Below are 24,332 nucleotides of genomic sequence, written 5' to 3'. Positions count from 1 at the left end.
GCTCCGGGCTCATTGGCTGAGGGACGTGAGGGTGGTGCCCCGGGAGGGCGCGTTCCAGGTTCATTGGCTGAGGGACGTGAGGGCGGGGCTGCTGGAGGGCGCGCTCCGGGCTCATTGGCTGAGACGTGGGGGCGAGGCTCCGAGAGAAGGCGCTTCGGACTGATTGGCTAGGGGCGCGGGTCGGGGCTCCGGGGGCGCGCTCCGGTCTCATTGGCTGGAGGCGCGGGGCGGGGTTCCGGTGGGCGCGCGTTGAGGCTGCGGTCATGGAGGGACCCGGAGCTGGATCCGGCTTCCGGAAGGTGAGGGCCGGCGGGCAGGGGCTAGGCAGGCGCGGACGCTCCGTCCCGACCTCACGCGTGACACCGTGAGGGCCAGACGCCAGCCCCCGCGCCGCCCCCTGTGCCTTTGAGGTTGGGCCCGTTCTCAGACTCCATCTCCGGCCGGGCCGCGCGCCCCGCACCCTCCTGGGCTGGTGTCTCGCAGCTGGTAGGAGGGCGCGTGGAGCAGCCGGGGCTGCGGGAAGATGGAGAGGGTCTGCAGAAACAGGCAGGGGTGGGCGCCGTCACGGCGGAGTCCAAGCCGGCGAAGACAGAGGAGGAGCTGGGCCGCCGCCCTGCGCCCTGAGCCTGGGGTCTCCTGTTAAGGGAGATCAGGCCCCAGGACGGGGACAGTGAGATCGTCCAGCCCGAGGAGCCGGCAGGACCTACCCCAGCCGCTAGGCAAAGTGGTTTCCCTTTTGTTTGCTCCCCGGTGGGCGCCAGCACTGGGCTAGGAACGCGTGGTTTCTTCGGTGCTCCACGTTACACACACTTGACATGGATTAACCCTACCTGCCAGTGGAGAAACTGAGGCACTGGGGCGTTAAGTGACTCAGCAGGGCTAGGGTCAGACCTAGGCCGTCTGAGCCAGGATCCGCCCAGGCTGGAGGGCGTGCCCTGCTCTTCCCTGTTCCTGGAAGTGGAGCTCTCTGGGGGTGCCATGTGCAGATGACCCCATCGGTGCAGGCAGAGTGGTTTCCGAGCCTTTCTACTGCTCTACCTGAAGGTTGGGGCACCGAGCTTTCTCGATGTCAGCAGGGCCTCGTGGGCCTCTGTGGCCTGGGAAGGGAGGGTCTTAGGCCCTTGTGAACCCATCCTGGAGGGAGGACTTCAGCCCTGTAGAAGCAGGGAGAATTCTGTTTCTCCTGCATCAGGCCCTTCTTTATCACCCAAGGCAGCAGGGCGGGGGGTCGGTGTGGGGAACTCTGGTGGTGGAGTTGCTGAAGATTCTTGCCAGAATTCAGAAAGAGAAAGTCACTGAGGCTTGGGCCACCTCACTGGCTGGTTGTGAGAACAGCAGGTTAAAGTAGCCGAAAGGCCACTGCCGGAGAGGGGCACTGGGTACACACCCCAGGAGGTCATGTGTTCTATCAAGCCCACCTGACAACTAAAGGCCCGAGGGCTCTGGCCAGAGCTGGAGCTGTGGTTATTGCAGAGAATGAGTGTGAGGATGATGGGGAGTGGGGGGCCTGTAGCCCTGGCGTGGCGCCCACATGTCATGGGGCAAAGCTGGCTGTGTCCTAGGCCCCCCCTACAACCGCCCCAGTGCTGGCCTGCCTTCCGAGGCCACTGCCGATGTACGGGGAAGCCCCTTGGATTGTCGAGGCAGCCCTGGCATCCGCCACTCTCTGGCGTGGTCTTCCTTCCAAGGCCTGGAGCAGCAGTGTTGGGGGTCCCGGAGCAGGTGGGGAGATAGTGCCTTCTCTACCTTTTCTGGTGCTTTTCTGGTACTGCTGGCGGTAAGCAGCTGGAAGGACCAGCAGGTGGCACTGAGCTCATGCGGGTGGTGACTGGGACCCTGGCTAGGGGACAGCAAGGGCTCAGGACGAGCCGGGATGCTGGACAAGCCGGGATGCTGGACCCTGCTGCCCGCTGCTGGGGAGCACTGTTCACCACCCGCATCTCAGGGCTTCACCCGTCCATGCTCTGCTTGTCACCTGCTGGACTGCTCTGGGTGAGGTGCTGTGACCTCCCTGTGGCCGATGCTGGTGGCCTGGCTGGTCGTTCACCCACCTGCCCTTTTAGTGCCTGTTTCTGGGCGCCCACTGCCCTCCCCCACCGCAGTCCTGGACTTTCCGTGCTGGCTCCTTTCCCAGCTGCTGTGGGCCGGTTCCTGGCCTGGGCCGCCTCCTTGAGTCTTGTGGCTCCACCAGCCACCCAGGGCTGCCCTCCCGAGTCTTGGCCACCACCACTGCAGCTGCCACGCGCCACTCCGTGTGGACAGCTCCTGTGTTCACACACAATGCATCCCAAACTGATCTCCTGTGTCCTAGCTCCAAAATAAACTTGCCCACGGTCCCCTATCTCCTCAGAGCAGTGCTGTCCTTTTGGGGTCTTGGCGTAGACTCCTCCCTTGTCCCCGTCCTCCGTCCATCAGAAAGGCCCTGGCTCTGCAGTTCCCTCCTTTCCCCCGACCCCGGGCATGGCAGCCAGAGTGGTCCTTTCCAACGCCAGTGCTGCTTTCCACAAAAAACCTAGAGAGGACTCCCAGTTTCCTGCCATGGAGACATGGAGAGCTGATCAGGCCCTGGGCCCTCAGCGTCTGGCCCACCCCACTCCAGCCTGCGGACCACGCTGGCGCAGCCCTGCTCTGCGCTCCCAGGACACCAGCACCTCCTGCAGGATCATGAGCACTAGGGCAAGACCGGCGGAGCTGACCCAGCACCCAGAACAGAGTTGGCACAAGGAAGGCCCTACTGGTGGCACTCCCTCAGGCCAGCCCACCTGGGGAGCAGCCACCTCCAGCCTCCAGACCCATCCCGGGCTCTGCCTTCCCTGCCTTCCCACAAGGAGAGCAGAGCCATGGCCCTCTGCCGGGGATGGGAGTGCAAGATTAGGCCGGACTCGACGAGGCCTTTCTCCACTCTCTCCCTGGAGCCCCAGCAGCGGGGCCTGCTCCCTTGTCTGCGACCACTCACGCTGTAGGGAGGCCCCCAGCACAGACCCTGCGCAGAGCCCTGGTGCCCCCTAGTGGAGCTGCCCACACATCTGCTTCAGCTTCTGCCACCCGAAGCACTAGGCTGGCCCTTGTCCCCTGCCCTGGGAGAGGCCCAAGCACAGAAGGCGTCTCCAGCCAGAAGTCACAGCCACTGTCACCAGAATGGTCACCACCCTGGGGGGTGCGGGGGGAGGGCGGGGCCTGGCGCTGACACCCTCCTCCCCTCTAGGAGCTGGTGAGCAGGCTGCTGCACCTGCACTTCAAGGATGACAAGACCAAAGGTGCGGGTGGGGGTGCGGGCGGGAGGTGGGTCCCCATATCTGTCCTCAGGGACCCTTTCCTGCAACTCTGCAGGGCCAAGGCCTCGGGAGGGCAGGGGTACGTCTGGAGCACCCAGCCAGAGTGGTGGCTGAGGGTCCCGCATAACCTCCCCCTGCCTTGCAGTGAGCGGGGATGCGCTGCAGCTCATGGTGGAGTTGCTGAAGGTCTTCGTTGTGGGTGAGCCCAGGGCCCACGCTCCCTCCGGGCACAGCATCCGGAATTCCTTTTGCGTTTTTCCAGCGGGAAAACCAAGACATGTTTTCCCGTTTCCCATAAGGGCCTAAACTTGGGTCTCCTGAGCCTGTTTGTCAGGTGATGTGGCCTGGTTCTGGGGGCTGCCCGTGGGTGTGTGGGGGGGCACCGGCCCAGGCTGAGGCTCTCACTGGGCTCGGGTTTAAGATCCCCCCGGCATCCCCCACCTGTCGCGTTTCTCACCGCAGAAGCAGCAGTCCGCGGGGTGCGGCAGGCCCAGGCAGAAGACGCGCTCCGTGTGGACGTGGACCAGCTGGAGAAGGTGCTTCCGCAGCTGGTGCGTGAGCATGGGTCGGGGCGCAAGTGGGGGTGCCCGGCTGGCTGGCCCTAAGTGCTTCTCTCCCCCACAGCTCCTGGACTTCTAGGGATCTCAGCCGTGGCTGAAGCCACCCCCAGAGGAGCCCCTGGTCCACAGAAGCAGGCCTTGTGTTTCCAGCGGCCTCTGATAACAGGCAGGGAAGGACCTGAGGGATTTGGAGTTGATTCAAACAAGATCTCTGGGAGTCTCCAGCCTGTGCAGAAGGGGCAGGACTGCAGCACGCTGCTGGCCTTGGAGTGTCCAGTGGGGACACTGGTGTGGGAAGGGGCAGCACCTGGGGAGTCCCTGCCTCTCCTCCCTGGGGCAATAGTGTGCATGCATGCCACCTGGGGTCCTACAGGCAGGTGCTGGGAAAGGCCTGGCCAGCAGGTAGCCTGTGTGTTTGACAAACAGCGGCTGGCAGCGCTGCCTCCTGCCCACATTCCTGCCACCCGACATCAAAGCTGGAGTGTGACCTTACCAGCCATGCGATATTCCCCTTGGAAGATACTTCTCCAGGCTATAAATTTGTTCTCACAAAGCAACACCAATAAATCAAAACTGTCTCTCCCAGCTTGGCCTTCTTGCCATTAATCACCAAAGTCAAACTGCTTCAAAGCCGCACTCCCCGTGTGCGCCCTTCCACTCCTCGTAAGAAAGCAAAGCGCCAGGAGGACGCACTAACAAACAGCATGTGTGCGAGTGCCTCGGCCCCACCCCCAGGCGCTGTGGAACCCGGACCGCGTACATGTGGCCGCCCGCCTGGAAAATGTTACTCTACCCCAGGGGTTGGGGCAGCCACGGGGGCTGCCACCAGTGGGCAGTGGCTTCCAGGAATGTTCCTGTGGCTGCAGGCAGTGGCCACAGGCAGGATCACGATGCACAGGGTGAGACGGACCCCGGCCCGAGGGCCTGCTGAAATGAAGAAAGGGCCTCCCCTTTTCTCCGACACCGGTCCCGAGCAGTGCCATAGAGGTACAGGTCAGCCCCCTCAGGCCACACCCCCTGCCCACCCTTGGAGACACGGGGCTGTGGGACCTGTCTGGATGCCCCACCCAGGTCTGGCTGCCCTCTGACTCTCAGGGGCCTCTGGCATAAGCTCCACTTGTGCCAACGCTTGGGAAGCGGGCAAGGCCTTGGACCACTTCCCCTCCAGCCCACCCCACTTTCTCTCTCTTGTCAGAGCCCAGGACTGGAAGCACCCCAGGGGCTCTCAGCTGAGCGCCATCCTGGAGCCCCACGCAGGGAGGGGAAGGGGTAGGGGGTCAGGCCCCAGGGTGGGAAGCACAAGAGCTGCCCCGTGGGAACCATCGGAGGCGACCCAGCTTCTCTCCTGCCCTGGTGCCCGAAGACAACTTTGAGGCAAGCTTCTTCATCCTTGATTTAGCCCCAGTAGCCCCGGGCAGCTGCTGGGATCCACCCCTTCCCCGCCCTGCCCACCTCAGTAGGTCAGTTTGAAAGCCCTGGGAGCCTGTGGAAGTCATCAGACTTGCTGGGGAGGCCGGCTGCAGGGTGGACCGGGGCCAGAACCCAGCACTACAGCCGCCTGGGGGCAGCGGGAGGCCTGAGGCCAGGCCCTGCCCTACAGATGTGGGGTGACCTACTAGCTCCTCCCCCAGCTCCTGGTCTGAGGCTTGGCTCCTGGGTTGCAGGTAATTTCCCCCAAAAGACTTTCCTCCAGCACTTCTGTTCTCCTTGGAGGAGTAAATAACTGTTAGGTAAAAATGAAGAGGAGACCCACGCGGGTTCAGGATGCACACCACGGTCCACCAGGCTCTCAGGCCTGGACACTGCGGTCCAGCTGAGCCAGGGCAGAGGACGGGGCCCCTTTTCTGGAGGAAGCACGACAGGAAGGCATTGAGGGATGCACAAGTCTTTATTCCTGCTGGCAGGGGAGGTGGTCCTGTGGCTGGCAGAGTGGGCACCTCGGGCTGGCAGCTCTCACCTCTTGCTGGCTGTAGTGCAGACACACCAGGGTGACCACAGGCCCTGGGCTCTCACCACCCAGCCACCCGCCCACCAGCCCGGCTGAAGCACTCGGCCCTGCCAGCCATAGCACCTAGCCCCCCAGCCCACTGACCCTGCCACACCACCCAGACCTCCGCCCTCCACCCGGCCACAGTACCAGGCAGCTTCAGCCACTTGGGCACCTTGCCCAGGCTCCTCTTCACGGGCTGGGCCGTCCCTGGGATGGGCTCTGGGGGGACCAGCGCCCCCTCCTCAGCAGCTGGCTCAGACTCAGGTGCAGGGTCAGGGGCTGGCAATGGGGAAGGGGACCTGGCAGCCCTGGACATGTACCTGTGGGGAGGCGAAGACACAGAGTGGTGAGTGCTGCCACGGGAGGTGCCCCCAGACCCACCGGCACTTACCTGGCCACCAGCACGTCGGCCGCAGATGGGGAGATGGCATGCTCCAGCAGGCCAGGCTCCAGGTAGACACCTGCAGGGAGGCCCAAGCTCACCCTCAGCCTCTGAGGAGGGGCCCACTCACCATCCACCCAGCACCTGCCCACCAGCACTCAGCTCTGGGAGGGGGGTGGTCAGCAGGTGGCTGTCCCAGTCCTCTCTCGGGGAGGTGGCTACTGGGCACCACACATCTCCCTCTCAGACCGAACGCCCTCCGGGGCAGCTGGCTCTGAGGTCCAGGGACAGGCTGGCTGGACTCCAACACTGGCCCCAACCACCGACACTCACCTGCCGGCTCCTCGGCTCCAAAGTGCACCAGAGCAGTCGGGAAGAGGTTCACCTGCAGAGAGGGCGGGGGGCTCAGGGGCCGGGTGGGCACCATGGGCAGAGCACCCCCCTGCTGTGGAGGCAGCCACACCCCCCAGGGCCAGGCCCCAGCTCCACCCTCAGGCAGGCTCCGCCTGCCCGGCCCCCATGAGCCCATCGCCCAGCTTCCTGTCTGACACCAACCCTACCCCTGTAAGCAAGGCCAGGGCATCCTGGGACCAGCGCCCTCCATGGGACCACCCCAACCCCCAAGCCAGCTGAACGCTGGGGCCTCGAGGGTCCTCAAGCCATGCAGCATCACAGTCCTCCCTCCTCTGGCCTCTGCACCCGAGGAAGGTGGGGCCAGGCGTGGTGGGTCCTGGCGGATGTGCCGGGACCACCGTGGAGGGGTGCAGCTGCCAGGCTGGGGTATCCCCCTCCCAGCTCCAGATTCCCCCTCCCGGCTCCAGGCTGCTCGGGGCCACAGGCTGGGGGTGGGGGTGGGGCTGGGGGATGTTAAAAGATTAATAAGAGGAAGCTTCAAAGGCCAGGCCCAGGAACGCTGAAACCTCAGCCTCCAGCCGGGGGCCCAGGGACACAAACAAGGGCCGTGAATGCTTTGAAAACCCAATTGTGCCGCCTGGGATCAAAGCCTTATGAGGAGAGAAGGGCCTGTGGGGTGGGCAGGGGCTGCCCGAGTGGCCCTGGAGAGGCGCCGGAAACTGGGGAGCCAGGAAGGGGCACGGGAAGGACAGCGCCAGGAGCCGCCGTGGTCTCGGCCTCTCCCAGATGGAGAGCATGCTCCGCCACCACCGGGCCTCCAAGATTCACACCCAGGCTGCGGCTGCTCACAGAAGCCCAGGAGACACTGCCCAGAGGCTGCTGTGGGCACAGGAGGCCTGGCCAGCCCCATCTGCATCCCACCTGCTGCCGGGCAAGAGGGCTCCCTCAGAAGCCACCGATGCAGAGAGGCACCTGGTTTTCATCATAGCCCCCACAGGCTAGGACCCTCAACCAGCACTGCCTCACGGGACGCACAGAAAGGGGCAGGCAGGACTCGGGAACACTAGGAGAGGGAAGTAGGCTTGGCAGCCGGGCCTGGGGCACCTGGGCTCTGTCTGCACCTCTGTGCAGGGAGCACTGAGGCACGCAGCCTACCCGGCCTGTCCCCATGTGCTTGTGCCCAGCCTTGACTCGGGAGGGATCGCCACTGCTCGGACGAGGGGATGGTGGAGAGGAGGGTCGGCAGACTGGGTGGCATGGAGGCTGACCAGTGCTTGGAGAGGCTCGGCCTCTGGATGGACCCCAAAAAAGGAGCCTCCCAGAGTCCACGTCACCTCCATCTCCCACCGCTGGAAAGGGTGTTCTCTGCCCTGGTTCCCAGGCACCATTTCAGTAAGGGACCCAGGGTGAATGGAGCCACCCCGGTCACCAAGCTGGGCCTAGAAAGGGAAGGTGGGTCACACTGTCCCCCCAGCCAGAGCAGGGCCCGGGAAGGGCCTTTGAGGGAGGCACAGGCTGAGGGGCCTCTCCCCACCAGGACTGTCCCAGGAGGTCTCAGGCTGCCCCTGCCTGGCTCCCTCGGCTGACAGGGAGAAGTGGGGGTGCCCGCCCTGCCCTGACACAGCCTGAGGGCCTGGAGCCGGCCCCTCCCTAGCTGCCTCCCAGGACACTGGGGTCCCAAATCCAGCCGCCTCTCTGCTGCCAACCCCTTGCCCCACTCAGTGTTGCCAGGAAGAGCTTCCGAAAGGAGGCCCACGCCAACCCCCACGGAGCAGCAACTCTGTAGGGGCTGCATGCACACGTGGCCCAACGCCCGGCCGCCCCCTCCAACGAGAACGGCACCACCCTCCGGGGAACGAAGCCAAGAGAGGAGCCCTTGCAGCTCAAGACGCCCGGGAGGGAGATGGCACCACGGCGCCTGGGAGGGAGATGGCACCACGGGCCCGGGAGGGAGATGGCACCACAGTGCCTGGGCAGCGAGATGGCACCACAGTGCCTGGGAGGGAGGCAGCATCATGGTGTCTGGGAGGGAGATGGCACCACGGTGCCCGGGAGGGAGATGGCACCACAGTGCCTGGGAGGGAGGCAGAACCACGGCGCCTGGGAGGGAGGCAGCATCATGGTGCCCGGGAGGGAGGTGGCACCACAGTGCCTGGGCAGGGAGATGGCACCACAGTGCCTGGGCAGCAAGATGGCACCACAGTGCCTGGGAGGGAGGCAGCATCATGGTGTCCGGGAGGGAGATGGCACCACGGCGCCTGGGAGGGAGATGGCACCACGGCGCCTGGGAGGGAGGCAGCACCACGGCGCCCGGGAGGGAGATGGCACCACGGCGCCTGGGAGGGAGGTGGCACCACAGTGCCTGGGAGGGAAGCAGCATCATGGCGCCCGGGAGGGAGGTGGCACCACAGTGCCTGGGAGGGAGGCAGCATCACGGTGCCCGGGAGGGAGATGGCACCACGGTGCCTGGGAGGGAGGCAGCATCACGGTGCCCGGGAGGGAGATGGCACCACGGCGCCTGGGAGGGAGGCAGCATCATGGCGCCCGGGAGGGAGAGACGGGGCGTCCACCCACAGAGCAGGAGTGGGGGCTGCAGGAGCCATCCCCGCCTTCTGCAAGACCATTTGTCAACAAGGAACATTTCAGAGGGTCCAGGTGGGGTAGGGCCTGGTGTGTGGAAGGAAGGGGGCCTGTCGGTCCCAGAGAGGCCCCGGCAGTGGGCGACACGGCAGTGCAGGACGGGGCTGTCCTGGGTGGAAAGGAAGGAGGACAGAACTGGCTGGGGGCGGGCGCCCAGCAGGCACTCAGGCCAGAAGTGCCAGACATGCCCTGCCAGGTGAGTGGCTTGGGGAGTGGGGAACCAGGCAGCAAGGGTGGCCTGTGTCCTGGCAGAGGGTCCCCGGAGGCAGCCTGGGAGCTCCAACAAACGGAGGGTGTTAGGAGGCAGGCTTGCCCCCCCAAAGCCAATGGAAGGAAGCCCAAACAGTAGGGCCTTTGAAGAGATAAGTGAGGTGACCGTGACATCAAAGGTGGGCTTAGCCCAGGGTGACCTTCCTCATGACATGAGGACGCGGACCGCACACAGAGGTGACTGTGCGAGGACACCAGGGCAGTGCCAGCCCTGACGCCCAGGGCCAGGAAGCAGGTTTCAGGCAGGGGCTGGGGGCTTTGTTCCCCACAGTGGTGCCCCCACACTGCTCACAATTCCCAGTCCTCACTCCTGGCCGCCTCCTCCCAGCCCTCCCAGAAAACCTGCGCTCTCCTGGGCCAGGGCCACAGAGGGCTGCCGGGCTACCCGAGCCCCCACACCCACGCACGCTGTCCCTCTTGGAAGCAGGGGGCCGGCCCCTGGACACCCCCCAGGCAGCAGGCAGCCGGAGCGGGGCTCTGCCAGAGACATGAAAGCTGGTGCTTCCGTGCCCGCTGCCTGCTTGCCTGCCAGGGAGGCAGGCTTCCTTCCCTCAGCCCCGCCAGCTCTCTGACGGCAGGCAGGCAGGCACGTCACTGGGGACACCACCCCGAGAGGCCCCGAGGCTAGAGCCGAGCTGATGGAAGGCAGGAGACGGTGGCTGGTAGGGAAGCCAAGCATCCCCAGAAACAGGGCAGCAGCACCCCAGTGCTCTCAGGGGCCTCCCAGCGGGAGGGTGGGCTGCAGGCCTGGGCACTGGTCCTCCTCCATCCCAAGGCATCTTCCAAATTCAATGTTTATCAACTGGCTGGCCAGCAAGGGAGGGGATGGAGACGGAAGAAGGAGGCCCAGAGTCCGCCCGGCAGCTCGGGGGCTGAGAGGGGACTGTCTCACCCCTCCCCTGCCTCCGCTGCAGGGAATCCCGCTCAGTCCTGCTCCTGATCACGCCTGGCAGCTGCCAGCCTTCTTGCCCCATCTCAGCAAGTGGCTGCAGCCCCAGGCAGCGAGCAAGCTTCTCACCTCCAACCCAGGCCTCTGCAGAGGCCTGTGGCCACTTAAAAAGAAAACCCGCCTCTGTTGCTAATTAAAATATCTGAAGAGGCTTTGAAGAGGAAACCATTAGGCCAGAGGGCTTCGGAAGGCCCCAGGCAGCTCTCCCACAGGCCAAGGACAGGACATTCATTGCTTCTGGCTCTGGAGGGCGGCCCAGCAGGGCTGGGGACCCGGCACCCTCACCCTGGCCCCACCCTCAGGAGCCCTCAGCGAGGCAGCAGGGACCCACAGAAGCAGCGGACAGCTATGGGCACCACGGCGTTCCTAGCAGGGGCGGGAGAGGCCAGGCAGGGGGAAGGGGCAGGAACACGGGCTTGGCAGCTGAAGCCCAAGGCGGCCGCCTCCGGCTGAGGGCCTGGTCCCTCTGGGGCTCCCCGAGCCCTGCTCCGAGGCCTGCCAGGCCCTTCCTCACCCAGACCCCCGGGCAGGGACCGGTGCCGCCTTGGCCCCAGCACAGCAGCCCAGGGGGGCCGAGACCTCCAAGCCGCCTCAGCTCAGGCAGGCCGCCTCTCAGGCCCTTTCCCACCCGGGGCCAGGCAGGAAGCAGAGGAGGCTGGAAAGCCCCGTCAGAAACAACTTCAGAGGCGCACGGCCCCCTCTGAACCCACCGGCTCTCAAAGGCTTTATTATCCCGCCCCAGCGCCTGCCAGGCCTCTCCTTCCTGACTGCAGGCCTCACCCTCCCGTCCTGCCCTCCCTGGAGGGCCCGGCCCCGCAGCACCTCAGGGAGGCCCTCAGGTACCTGAAAGAGGGTCCGCGTGTGGTCGTCCAGGACTGTTTTTGGAGGGGTGATGACTGAGGAGAGAAGGCACCTACGTGTTAGGAAGCACCGGGGTCCTCGCCCATCCATGCTCCCGAAGGAAGACAGGCCTGAAGATGGGGGTGACGTCTCAAGTGGGGCAGAAGAGCCCCTCACGAGCACGCCCTGTGCCCACACTCCTGCTGCAGAAACCCCAGCTGAGGGCTCGGAAGGGCTGGTGCGGGGCAGGCCCACCTGCAGGGGACACCACCCGTGCAGCCCAGCTCCCCTTGCGGTGGGCAGCCTAACCCTTTGCCACCTAGACGCCCTCCAAGGGAGGCCAGCCACTCCCTGTCCACCCGCCCTTCCCACAGCCCTCGGGCAGGAGTGGCCTGAGCCCCAGGGGTGGGGACCAGGCTGGGGTGCAGCAGGCCTCCAGAGGGGAGCAGGGCGCTGAGACAGAAGGCAGGAAGCCTGGCTCCCACCGCCCGGCTCGGGGAGAAGGGCCCTCCTAGGTTTCCACACAGACACCATGGGCTGCAGGAGGCAGCTGGACGGGATGCCACAGATGCTGCTCCTGTGGAGAAGCTGCCACCAGCCCCAGCTGGGACGGTCGGTGTGCCCACAGCACCAAGGCCCCGAGCATTGGAGGCAGGAGTAGGCTCAGGAGAAAAAACATACACAGGTAAAATGACAGCTCGGGGTTCCCCAGGTGGCTCCTCACGAAGTCTCGCAAGTCCCCCACTGCAGAGGAGAAAAAGAACATACAGACAGCTCTTCCACCACACCAGTCCCGGGCTGCCCCAGCACCTGGGCCACTGCTCCCACCCTCCTGGGCCTTTCCCCGATGGGTGGGAATTCAGCCCTGTTCCTCCCACAGCACCCCAGGTGCTCGGCGTGGCTGGGCCACCGTGCGGGCCACACTTGGGACCCTCGCCCTGCTGGAGAGCACTCCCACTGCCACCCGCTGCCCCCCAGCCCCACCCCCGCCCCAGCCTGAGTGCGTCCCTTTCCCTGGGGGAGGCCCCTGCGACCTTGGGCTGCTGCCGCCCGGCTATCTGGGGTACAGGTCACAAGCCCCTGAATGTCACAGCACCACTGCCCTCCTCCCGGGGTAGGGTACCTTCCTCTGGGTGCCCCTCTGCCCCATCCATGCCCAGTAGGTGGGTGACGTGAGCACTCAGGACCACGGGCTCCCTGAGCTGGGGCCGGGCACCTGGAGCGAGCGCCCAGCCTGCCTGACACTCTGCGAACTGGGATGCCTCTGCACCCCCAAGGGGACCCCAGCATCCGCACCCACCCAGTGCCCTAGAGCCTGCAGGCCAGGCGGCTGCAGTCCTGTGGCCTGGAAGGAAGGAGCCGGGAGAGGCCCCGTGGGCCCCCGTCCCCCATCCCCGGACAACCCACAGCGCTGCCCACCTGTCTCGCTGGGGCGAAAGAAGCCCTGTAGGACGTAGCGGTCGGGGAACAGGACCCTCAGAGCCACCTAGGCCAGACAAGTAGAAGGGTCGGAGGGACGGCGGGAGCTGCACCGGGGACCAGGGCATGGCCTCCCCACTCGGCCCACACTGGGCCATGGACACCAGGGCTGGGGCAGGCAGGAGCAGCCACCCCCAATCAGGGCCTGGGCCTCGACTCCCCTGTGGCAGGCTGGGCACGGAGACAGCCAAGTGCCGTGCGTGTGCACAGCGGCCTGCGTTCTAAAACCACATTGACCTGTGTTCAAATGTGCTGTTTTTTTTTTGAGACGGAGTCTCGCTCTGTCACCCAGGCTGGAGTGCAGTGGCGTGATCTTGGCTCACTGCAAGCTCTGCCTCCCGGGTTCACGCCATTCTCCTGCCTCAGCCTCCCGAGTAGCTGGGACTACAGGCGTGCACCACCTCCCCTGACTAATTTTTTGCATTTTTAGTAGAGATGGGGTTTCACCGTGTTAGCCAGGATGGTCTCAATCTCCTGACCTCATGATCCGCCCACCTCGGCCTCCCAAAGTGCTGGGATTACAGGCGTGAGCCACCACGCCCGGCTCAAATGTGCTGTTTAAAGTTTCATTCAGCCGGGTGCGGTGGTTCACGCCTGTAATCCCAGAACTTTGGGAAGCCAAGGCGGGCGGATCACGAGGTCAGGAGATCAAGACCACCCTGGCTAACACAGTGAAACCCCGTCGCTACTAAAAATACAAAAACCAAATTAGCCGGGCGTGGTGGTGGGCGCCTGTAGTCCCAGCTACTCGGGAGGCCGAGGCAGGAGAATGGCGTCAACCCGGGAGGCAGAGCTTGCAGTGAGCTGAGATGGCGCCACTGACACCAGCCTGGGCGACAGAGAGAGACTCCGTCTCAAAAAAAAAAAAAAGTTTCATTCTAAATCACGAGCAGGGGAGGATCGACTGGCCACTAAGGGCATGTGCGCCACCACGGGGGGGCCCTGCTCAGAGCTGTGCCTCAGTCGCCCCCCACGTCCCGTCCACAGACCTCACGGGGGCCCCGCTCAGAGCTGTGCCTCAGTCGCCCCCCACGTCCCGTCCATAGACCTCAGGGGGAGCCCCCTCAGAGCTGTGCCTCAGTCGCCCCCACGTCCTGTCCGTAGACCTCAGGGGGAGCCCCCTCAGAGCTGTGCCTCAGTCGCCCCCACGTCCTGTCTGCAGACCTTTGGGTAGCGCTCCAGCTTCTCCTTTATCTGCGCCTCCCTGAAGGCCTTGGTCATCAAGGGGGCTTCTTCCAGGCGCTTCCTGTGGTGAGGAGGGGAATAGGGCTTCTGGTCAGAATGGGGGCCCTGGCAACAGGCCCCGAGCTCCTCACCTACACCCGCCAGGGTAGGAGTGGGCTGCTCTCCCCACACAAGGCAGGAAGGTCTGGACGCCCCTCCCTGGGCCCCAACCCTCTGAGGTCCTGTTAAGGGCAGCCTCTCGGGGACCTGGGCCGGGAGCCAGTGCTGGCACTGGGGACGGTGGGCAGCACAAGCACCCAATGGGGCAAACCCTGGCAAGAAGATGCCGGGAGGCACCGAGGGGGCACCCACCGCTCACTCTTGAGCTGGGCCAAGCGTCTTCTCACGTCGTCCACCGTCAGCTCAAAGAACTCATCAGGCAGCTCCGCTGGCCAGGCCTGCAGCCGCTCCTCCAGGTCGGGGTGGCACACCACTGGCTCCCGGTCCACGGGCTCCCGGTCCACAGGCTCCCGGTCCACAGGCTCCCGGTCCACGGGCTGGAGGCAGAGGGCGCAGCTGACAGCGGGTGTCACGGGCTGGGCCCTCCGCACCCCGAGCTGTCGGTGCCCCCAGCCGAGGTGGTCACACAGACTTGGGAGCTGGGCCCACTCCCTCCCTGGCCCTGGCCAGTGCAGGGCCAAGGCCAGGTCCTGGGGGCAGGGCTGGGCACAGCAGCTGGGGGCCCCCACCCCACTCAGGGCCTGTCCAGGGCTGGAGACCCCCCTCTCCCAGTCAGTGCACCAGACCTGACGCCGAGCCCCTGCTCCCCAGCAGGGCACATGGTCCCTGGAGTCTGGCTCAGGCCACGTCAGGGTCTCCATGGGAAGGAGGGGTGGCGACGGCCGCCAAATTAGAGCGTCGGCAAAAACCCCAGTCCAGCTGCCCCCGCTGCCCCCACTGCCCTCTTGGCCACGGCTCCATGGCCAGGCTGACTCCATGCTTGCTTGCCCCCAGGGAACAAGCCGGCCCCTCCCTCTGCCCACCCTGGGATGCGGGAGGGACAGCGTCACTCCTAATTGGCATCAACAGCAATGAAATTGACAAAGCCGGGCCATGCAGCTCGCGGAGCCCTGGGCAGTGATTTCAATGCATTCAGCCCAGTGCTGGAGTGCGTGGGACACCTCAGCACTGCGCTGACCCACACTCGGCCCCGCCTCTCTCACACAGAACAGCCGAGAGCCATTGGGAGTGGGGGTGGCCCGGAGCCGGCTCTCGGCTCCCACCCCTACCTCCCACTCTCAACACCTGGGGATGGCTTGGCAGGCCCTGGGAACAACCCTCCTGGTCCCGTCCCGTCTCCCCTGCAGTCTCCCACGCAGCCACGGGCTGCTGCCTCCTGCCCTGCACAGCATTCCAGCACCCCCACCATGCCCACACTGGGTGACAGCCTGGGTGTGCCTGCCAGAGGTACACCTGTCCCAGGTGTCTCCAGGGTTGCCCTCCAGACACACCTGAGACCTCGACTGCTGTGGGCGACAGGGCCCTGCAGCCACCCAGCATGTGGCTCTGTCATGACTTGTCACGGGAGTCTGGCGGGAGCTGCATTGGCCTCGGCAGCGTCATGGCAGGGCAGCCAGTGAGGGCTGACCACGGCCCGGCAGTGGGGCCCACAGGTGGCTGACCAAGGCCCCTGGGGGCTGCCCTTCCAAAGCCACAACCATCCTGCAGCCACTGAGAGCAGCCTGCGCCAGAGCTTTTTATAACAAGATGCCAGGCGCCAGGCGGCCCCCCACAGCCCCAGCGCCTGCATTCCAGAGGGCCGCGAGCACGCCTGGGTTCCCAGGGGAGAGACCCTGGGCCAGGAGCCACCATGTCCATGAGCGGCCAGGCCAGCCTGTGGCAGGTTGGCATCCTCTGCAGCCTGGTCCAGAGCCTCCCTGGAGGAGCCCCCAGAAGCCACGCTGTCTCCCCAGGCGGGCAGAGCACCCCTGATGGGCTCGCACTGAGCCTGACCACCAGACGGGGCCCTGCCCCCAGGACACGACGTGCTCAGACGGCCATGTCCAGGGCACAGCCTGGTGGTCACTGGGGGAAATGTGGGCTGCTGGCACGTCCGCATACTGGACAGTGCTAAGTACCCCCAGGCCCACAGCCCACACCAGGGCGCCTCCAGGATGGGGGCCATAGGGGACAGGACCATCAGCATCACGCTGCTATGGGGCTGTAGAATTTCATTTAGAAAACAAAACTGATAAAATCTCTAATTCCTGTGGATCCACCCTAGATTCCTACCCGTCATCCCAAGGGCCCGGCTCAGGAAGCCTCTGTCTGTCAGACAGACCCAGGGTCCCACACGGGGCCGGGGTAGCAGGGGACAGCGGCCTCTACAGAAAACTCCCACACCCGCCCTTCACCTGGGCAGAGAAGCCCCGATCTGGAGCAGCCTCGCTGGAGCCTGGGGTCAGGCTGGGTAAGCGGCTACCAGAAGGGCCCAGGCCACCTGAGTCTCCCCCGAGAACAGATGGCGTCTGCAGCAGGGCTGCTGGGAAATGTCACTTGGCCACCAAATGACAGAGGGAGATGCCAGGGGACCCTGTGTGTGGAGAAACTTCAAACACCCATCAGCTCAGCTCTGAGCCTTCCCCAGGAGAGAGCCTTTCCGTCCCACAGAGAAGAGGAGCCAGGAAGGGGAAGCCGCAGCGGCAGGGCCTGGGGTCTCAGGGCTGCCCCAGCCACACCAAGCCCTGTTGACTGGCGAGCTCCGCCCAGCAGTCAGGCCCGCATTTGTGGCATCAGCGCCGCTCCCGTGCCAGGTGGATTCACAGAGATGCCTTTGGATGGAGAACAGAGGTTGAGGGATGAGACATCGTGAGGGAAAAAAGCGACAGCGAGGGCCCTGCAGGGCAGTCAAGCCCTGGCCTCTGGGGGAATTCCCGTCCCCCCTCCCCAGGCTCCTCGCTAGTGCCCAGAGAAAAGAAAGGGGCTGGCTGTGCAGGCCAAAAATGATGTCAACCTGGGGTGAGGCGTCCTGGAGCCTCCAACACAGGGAGGAGCAGCAGGAGGCAAGGAGAGAGACAAGCACCCTCCTTTCTCTTTCTCCTCAATTTCTTATTTTGAAATATTTCATCCCACAGAAAGATGAGCAGACACAACAGTGAACACCCCTCATGCAGATGTGATCATTCGGCTGCATTCACTTTCCTTCCGCTCTGGGGCAAACATGCACGCACAGACATGCAAATACACACACCTGCACGCACCCAAGCACACGTGCACACGCAAGGACATGCACACACACCCAAGCACGCATGTGCACCCGCAAGGACACGCACACACCCCCAAGCACACATGTGCACATGCAAGGACATGCACACACACCCAAGTATGGATATGCACACAAAAGAAAACCACAGACTGTGCCCCAGGAGCACAGCAGCATCTGCTGAGAGAAGGACTCCTGTCCCAGCTGCCAGCATCACACCAGGGCCCACCACATGGGGGAGGTGGCTCTCATACACCCACATTGGAAATGTCCCTGCTGTCCCCAAGTACCCGGACGGTTTTCCCACACGCACGGTCACGCTGGGGCTGGAGCTGTGCCTCCGCCCCTTCCCACATCCCGACAGGGGCTGTGTCAGCAGGACGCCTCCGTCCACCGTGGTCTGGCCCCCAATTCTCTGTGCTGAGTGAGGTTCGGGTTGAAGATTTCAGGGAGGAGGCAACTGGGTGCCGTACCACTGTCCCTACGAACATCCCCACCTGGAAAGCTCCCAAGTGGACGGAGGGCCAGCGGGGAATGAGGCCCAAACCTCAGCAGTGTGGGGGAGTCCCAACCTGGGTCTCAGCCTTGGTGGGGTCCCCCAGGTGTGTGGCCGCCAGGTGTCCCTGGGGGCCTTGCCACGCCTCAGGAAGCTGCTGGGGTCGGTCTCACTCAGCCAACGGGGTGGCTGAGAGCCAGGAGGAGCCTTCCAGAAGCCTGCGTGGGGCTTTCCTGTCTCAGATGAGACCTCTCGAAAGACCTGCCGACCCACAAGGCACACAGGCGCGGCAGCAGGAGGAACTGAACCACAGGGCAGCAAGAGCCAGGGGACCACTGCTCCGAAGGCCTCCAAGCCCAAACCCCAGGGCCCAGCTGATGCCCACTTCACGCGGCCTCATGTTTCCGCCACCCCAGCGCCCCACCCCGTCACTGAGCAGAGGCCGTGTTCTGCTCTGCCCAGCGGGCCAGGACTGCCCCAGAAGAACCAGCAATATTTCCGGAACACTCGGCACCCCCAGGTCTCCCGCTGCTCCCCAGAGCCCTTGCCACCTCGGACGCTGCCAGCTCTGGCAGAAGCGAGAGCCCCGCGGCTGCCGGGGCATCCAAATGGCAGCTGACCCTTGCCCAGCCGCGGATGGCCTCCCCCGAGCCGATGCAAAGAGGACCAGACCCCCGGCCCTGGGCGGCAGATCGCAGGTCCATGGGAGCAGCTGGGCTCTTCCAGACAGGTTCAGGAGATGGAGCCCGGAACCTTCTCTGTGCTGCTGATGCCCCTGGACACCAGTGCCTCCACCAGGAGCTCGCCATGCTGAGCCCAGCCCGGCTTCCAGAGGCCCCGCACCCACTTCTTCCCCACCCTGTCCCTCTTGCTGGGCAGAGCCAGAGGCCTCAGAGGACAGGGGCGATGCCTGGAGCACGGCAGGGTCCAGCAGCCGGCGCCGGCGCTTTCACGGGGGCTGTGTGTGCTGAGCTCCCCAGAAGCTCAAAATACGCCACAGGGTGGGGGTGACTATGGCTGCCACATGACACACAAGGAGGCACAGAGCATGGAGGGTCCAGCCGGCACCATGAGGGAAAGGGGTGCTGGCCTCTCAGGCTCCGAGGGAGGCCGGGCAGCTGTGAAAGACCCGACTCCTCCTGCAGGTGAAGCCCCCGCGTGCTTCTGCCCCTTTAGCCCCTTCCCCTCCTGTCTCCTGCAAACCCAGGCCCCCGGTGGACCCCCAAGTCACGGCCTCCAGGAGGGCCGCAAGGACCAGACCACAACGATGCTAACCATTTATCCAGATGCCCTGAAACTGGAAGTGGGCCGGAGAAAGGCCAGAAAGGGACGGGCAGGACTGAGGACAGGGACGCTGTCGGGGATGCCGGGGGCAGCCCTGCGGGCGCGCAGCCTGACAGCAGACAGTGCTGGGGCATCCCTGGGCCGCTGAGCTGGGAAACCGAGGGGAGGGAGGCTGGGGGCTGCGGGGTGAGGGCGCCAGGGGCATGTACACGGGCCGGGACACTGCCCAGAGGTCTCCTTTTCTTGACAGTAATTTTCCAGGATGTGATGACACACAGGAAAAATGTGAACCCATTCAGAGGTGGCCCCAACCTCAGAGTTTCCAGCGTCTCTGAGGGTTTGTGTTTTTCCCTCCCGGCCTCCCTCCCTCCCCCGTCTCGGCCCCGCCTGCCCCGCCAGGGCTCCGGTGAGAGGGAGCGTGGAGTTTCCCCTGGAGGCTCTGAGCTTCAATGAATCACTACGCCAGACACGGGCCAAACCTCCGGAGTTACTCAACGCCCCGGCCACCCTCGGAGGCAGGCGGCGGAGCACGTGGACGCCATCAAAGGCCTGGGACGTGCACAGCAGGAGAGGCTGTGCCAGGGAGAGAGGCGGGCCTGGGCGCAGGCGCGGGCTCCGTGGGGAGACCGCCGCGACCGGCATGGACAGGCGCGCACACAGGACGCAGGCGGGACTGCCTCTGAAGACACCACAAACTCCATGCCCAAATTTTACATCCAAAGCACGGGGAACACCCTCAGCACAACATCCCTCCTGCACCAAGCAGAGGCATCGGGCCTCGAATCCCACCCAGAGGAGATGGCGCCTCCCCCAGGCTGAGCACAACATCCACACCGATGCCCACGGCCCGGGCCTGCCAGCGAGCAGCCACATGGCTGGGGAGAGGCCAACAAGGAAGGCCCAAAGCAGACAGGTTTCTGTTTTGAGACAGCATCTCGCTCTGTTGACCAAGCTGGAGTGCAGCGGTGCAATCTCAGCTCACTGCAGCCTCGACCTCTCAGGCTCAGGCAATCCTCCCGTCTCAGCCTCCCAAGTAGCTGGGGCTACAGGCACACACCACCACACCCTACTAATTTTTAAATTTTCTTTGTAGAGATGGGGTCTTGTTATGTTGCCCAGGCTGGTCGCAAACCACTAGGCTCAAGTGATCCTCCCAGCTCGGCCTCCCAAAGTGCCGGGATTATAGGTGTGAGCCACCGTACCCAGCCGAGAAAAGTTATTTTAGACTGGGCGCAGTGGTTCACGCCTGTAATCCCAGCACTTTGGGAGGCCAAGGCGGGCAGATCACCTAAGGTCAGGAGTTCAAGAGCAGCCTGGTCAACATGATGAAAACTCCATCTCTACTAAACGGGCACCTGTAATCCCAGCTATTCAGGAGGCTGAGACACGAAAATCGCTTGAACCCGGGAGGCGGAGGTTGCAGTGAGCAGAGATGACACCACCACACTCGAGGCTGGGCGACATAGACAGACCCTGTCTCGAAAAAAAAAATGTTATTTTAAAAAGATGAAAACAGGCCGGGCGCGGTGGCTCACGCCTGTAATCCTAACAATTTGGGAGGCCGAAGCAGGCGGATCACCTGAGGTCAGGAGTTTGAGATCAGCCTGACAAACATGGTAAAACCCCATCTCTACTAAAAATACAAAAATTAGCCGGGCGTGGTGGTGGGCACCTCTTAGCTACTCAGGAGGCTGCGGCAGCAGGATCACTTGAACCCGGGAGGTGGAGGCTGCAGTGAGCTGAGATCACACCACTGCACTCCAGCCTGGGCGACAGAGTGAGACTCTGTCTCAAAAAATAAAAATAAAAATAAAAATAGGCTGGGCACGAGGCTCACACCTGTAATTCCAGCACTTTGGGAGGCCGATGCAAGAGGATCACCTGAGGTCAGGAGTGTGAGACCAGCCTGACCAACATGGCAAAACCCCTTCTCTACAAAAAACACATAAATTACAGGTGACGGGCACCTATAATCAATCCCAGCTACTCGGGAGGCTGAGGCAGAATAATTACTTAAACTGGGAGGCGAAGGTTGCAGTGAGCCGAGATTGTGCCATTGTACTCCAGCCTGGGTGACAGCGCGAGACTCTGTCTCAAAAAAATAAATAAAATAAAATGAAAATGAAAAGATGAAAATATAAAGCATGAGGTACTCATAAGAAAAAAAATCACTTTTTAATTTTAAAAAGAAAAATACTTTAAAAGATGAAAACAGAGGCCAGGTGCAGTGGCTCACACCTGCAGTCCCAGCTACTTGGGAGGCTGAGATGGAAGGTCGAGACGGCTGTGAGCCGTACTTGTGCCCCTGCACTCCTGCATGGGCAAGAGAGCGAGACTGTGTCTCAAAAAAAAAAAAAAAGGAAAAAGAAAAGAAGGCCGGGCACGGTGGCTGTAATCCCAGCACTTTGGGAGGCCAAGGCGGGTGGATCATGAGGTCAGGAGATGGAGACCATCCTGGCTAACACGGTGAAACCCCATCTCTACTAAAAAATACAAAAAATTAGCCGGGCGAGGTGGTGGGCGCCTGTAGTCCCAGCTACTCGGGAGGCTGAGGCAGGAGAATGGCGTGAACCCAGGAGGCAGAGCTTGCAGGGAGCCGAGATCGCACCACTGCACTCCAGCCTGGCGCCAATGCACTCCAGCCTGGGCAACAGAGCGAGACTCCATCTCAAAAAAAAAAAGAAAAGAAAAATAAGAACAGGATTGCTGGAGCCTAGGCTGACCATGAGCCCGTCTGGAGCTGGGCACGTTATGGTGCGGCAGGCGTGTCACCATGGATAAAGCGCACCAACACCCCCGGACAGGCAGGAAAAGCAGTTTGGCAAGGGGGCTCATCCGCAGGGCAGAGTCTGGAGGCTGCTCCTGGGGGAGCCCGGGAAGGGCTGACGGGGCCCCTGACCTGAGTTCCTGGAACAATCCCAACCAGGGGATCTTGGGCCCAACAGGGAGGGGAGTCCAGGCCAGGAGGGGCCAGTGGGGTCTGTGCCCTGCAGCAGCCGACTCACCCAGTATGGAGCCCCACACTCCCGGTTCTCCCCACAGCCCCAGTGGCGAGCATCCACCCCCCACCCGCCCAGGGTTCCTCACCGAAACACAAGTGCCTGTCAGTCACCAGGTTTCTAAATAGCCAGGACTCAGCCAGCCACCTGCAAAGTCGCTGACCCATCTGCCAGCCACACTTGGTGGCCATTCCAATCAAGGCCACAGGCTGTGCCTCTAGGGACAGCCTGGGCCCTGCCTCAGAGCTCAGGGCTGTCCTCAGACACCCATGAGGCATAGCAGGGACCTGGGCCACCCTGGCCACTGACTGGGCTGGCCACAGGGATGGGAGTCTGCACCGCGTTGGATGTGGGGTCTCCTGTCTAGCCTGGCATCAGGGTCCAGAGGCAGGAGCCCCTGGCCCCATACCTACTGCCCAGGGTCAACAGCACCTGCCCTGCCAGGCACACGGGGGTCCCAGGCAGGGTGTGTTCACCACGCCCAGTGCATGACCCGCTCCAGGCCCAGCCTCCTCCCCGCTGGTTTACCCCCAAAACCGTGGGACAGGCTCCTGCCTGCCCCACGAGTCCCACACCGGCTGTCAGCCACAGAGGGCCGGGTGCGATCAGGGGTGCTGAGGAATCCCAAGGCCCCGGCTCCAGGAGCAAGGTTCACCCCCGAGGCGGGAGGGGCAGGCAGGGCAGTAGCCGCCAGCCCGTGCGGGCAGACCCAGCCTTTGATCAGGAGCAGCCCTCGTGCCAGCTGCCGGGAGGCCGAGTTGTGGGGGGCGTCTGCTGGGACTGGCGTCCCAGCCCAGCACAGGGCTGCAGGGCGGCCTCCCGGCCAGTGGAGGCACTTCAAAGACAGGGCCAGGGGGTGCCGGGCAGCCCCAGCCTCTCCCAGTGCCCGGTTCCGATCGCCAGTAAAACTATCTTCTAATAATTAATGCCTGACATCAAAGGCAGGAACCGCCCGGGTCTGTGAACCACCCCGGGCCCCGGCCGAGGACCTGCCTGTATTTTATCCTGTCTCTTTCTTCTGACTCTTTATTTAAATCCAAAAACCACACACAGGCAAAACATTAATGGGAAACTTGGAAACTCTTTTTGCTTACTAAAGTGTACCTTTGAAGTTCCCCAAAAAAGTTCTGTTTTGTTCCCTTCTCCCCTCCCCCCCAGCACTGAAAGGGACCCAGCAGCGGCATGTGGCCTCGGGCCCTCTGCATGTGCGGCTGGCAGCGATGGGAGGCGCGGGGCGGGCAGGACGCCCTCCATCAATCAGCTGCCCGAGTCCCAGATCAAAGGCCCTCAGCACGCCATGCAGGCCAGGCACACGCTCCCTCCCCTGGACCCCTCCTGCCAGCCGGGATCCCATCCCAACAGCGCCTCCCGACGGGCGAGCACAGGCGGGCACTGCTCTGGGCTGTCAGCCCCACGCTCTGCAGACAAGACCCGCCCTGGGCATGGAGGGAAGGGGCTGAGGCCCACGCCTCTAGAATGGGGGAATGTGACAGCCACTGTGTCTCTCACACTGAGGGGTCCCCACAAGAGCAGGCCTAGAGGGGGTCAGCCCCTGCTCACCCAGAGCACACGGGTCGAGGGGCAAGAGCGCTTCATGGGGACTCAGGTGTCACAGTGCAGAGTTTGGCAGAGTTCCCAGAGAGAGGACGGGGTGCCAACACCATCATAGTCCTAGAATGGACCCAACACCCTCACTCCCCACTCCTGGGTCCACTCAACAGGAACAGTCCCAGGACAGCCAGGGGGACAGAAAACAGAGGGGCTGGACCCTGACGCCGGGCTAGATGTGAGCCCCCACATTCAACACGGTGCAGACGCCCGGCCTCTGCCCTCCCAGGTGTGTGGCCGGGAGGCAAGAGGGAGGCATGAGGTTGCTTCACTCAGAAGTGGCCAGAGGAGGACAAAGCGAACTCCTGACCTCACCTGAGGTCCGGGACACATAGCGTGAGTGCCCAGGGGACAGCCGAGGCCGGGGCTATGTGCACAGAGCCCTCCTGGCCACTTCTTGTTTTCTTTTTTTTTTTTTTTTTTTTTTTGAGATGGAGTTTCACTCTGTCACCCAGGCTGGAGTGCAGTGGCACGATCTCCGCTCACTGCAACCTCCGCCTCCCGGGTTCAAGCGATTCTCCTGCCTCAGTCTCCTGAGTAGCTGGGATTACAGGCACCTGCCACCACGCCCAGCTAATTTTTCTATTTTTAGTAGAGACAGGGTTTTGCCATGTTGTCCAGGCTGGTCTCAAACTCCTGACCTCAGGTGACCTGCCCACCTCAGTCTCCCAAAGTGCTGGGATTACAGGTGTGAGCCACCATGCCTAGCCCAGACACAAACATTTTAAATGTCCACAGGAGATGGAGGCATGGGGGCCTTCCAGGCCCACTAGGTCAGCA

General features: G+C 63.5%; 2 protein-coding genes across 8 annotated transcripts in view; one reads left to right on the top strand and one right to left on the bottom strand.

Annotated features, from left to right (window-relative positions):
- The first annotated feature begins 157 nt into the window (after positions 1 to 157).
- CENPX (centromere protein X) lies at positions 158 to 4,420 on the top strand. 4 transcript variants are annotated; one of them, XM_054535142.2, is made up of 5 exons: positions 189 to 299; positions 3,206 to 3,257; positions 3,421 to 3,474; positions 3,738 to 3,811; positions 3,900 to 4,420. In XM_054535142.2, the coding sequence occupies exons 1-5, from the start codon at positions 264 to 266 to the stop codon at positions 3,912 to 3,914; spliced, it is 231 nt and encodes a 76-aa protein (XP_054391117.1). In that variant the 5' UTR covers positions 189 to 263; the 3' UTR covers positions 3,915 to 4,420.
- A 1,284-nt stretch (positions 4,421 to 5,704) lies between these two features.
- ASPSCR1 (ASPSCR1 tether for SLC2A4, UBX domain containing) overlaps positions 5,705 to 24,332 on the bottom strand; it is a 42,258-nt gene continuing 23,630 nt past the window's right edge. For 3 of the 4 annotated variants that reach the window (XM_024234515.3, XM_054537416.2, XM_063719013.1), the window contains 9 exons: positions 14,276 to 14,460; positions 13,904 to 13,985; positions 12,680 to 12,746; positions 11,942 to 12,004; positions 11,264 to 11,391; positions 6,541 to 6,592; positions 6,217 to 6,286; positions 5,973 to 6,145; positions 5,705 to 5,802 (listed from right to left, as the gene is read on the bottom strand). In XM_024234515.3, coding sequence (XP_024090283.3) covers positions 5,789 to 5,802; positions 5,973 to 6,145; positions 6,217 to 6,286; positions 6,541 to 6,592; positions 11,264 to 11,391; positions 11,942 to 12,004; positions 12,680 to 12,746; positions 13,904 to 13,985; positions 14,276 to 14,460 — 834 coding nt within the window. In that variant the 3' untranslated portion in view covers positions 5,705 to 5,788. The remainder of the gene's footprint in view (positions 5,803 to 5,972; positions 6,146 to 6,216; positions 6,287 to 6,540; positions 6,593 to 11,263; positions 11,392 to 11,941; positions 12,005 to 12,679; positions 12,747 to 13,903; positions 13,986 to 14,275; positions 14,461 to 24,332) is intronic. The other variant, XM_024234516.3, reaches the window with a different exon arrangement.

Source organism: Pongo abelii, chromosome 19, assembly GCF_028885655.2.
Source record: "Pongo abelii isolate AG06213 chromosome 19, NHGRI_mPonAbe1-v2.0_pri, whole genome shotgun sequence".
Taxonomy (NCBI): domain Eukaryota; kingdom Metazoa; phylum Chordata; class Mammalia; order Primates; family Hominidae; genus Pongo; species Pongo abelii.
Note: the sequence above shows the minus strand (reverse complement) of the source record. Positions and strands in the feature narration are given on the sequence as shown.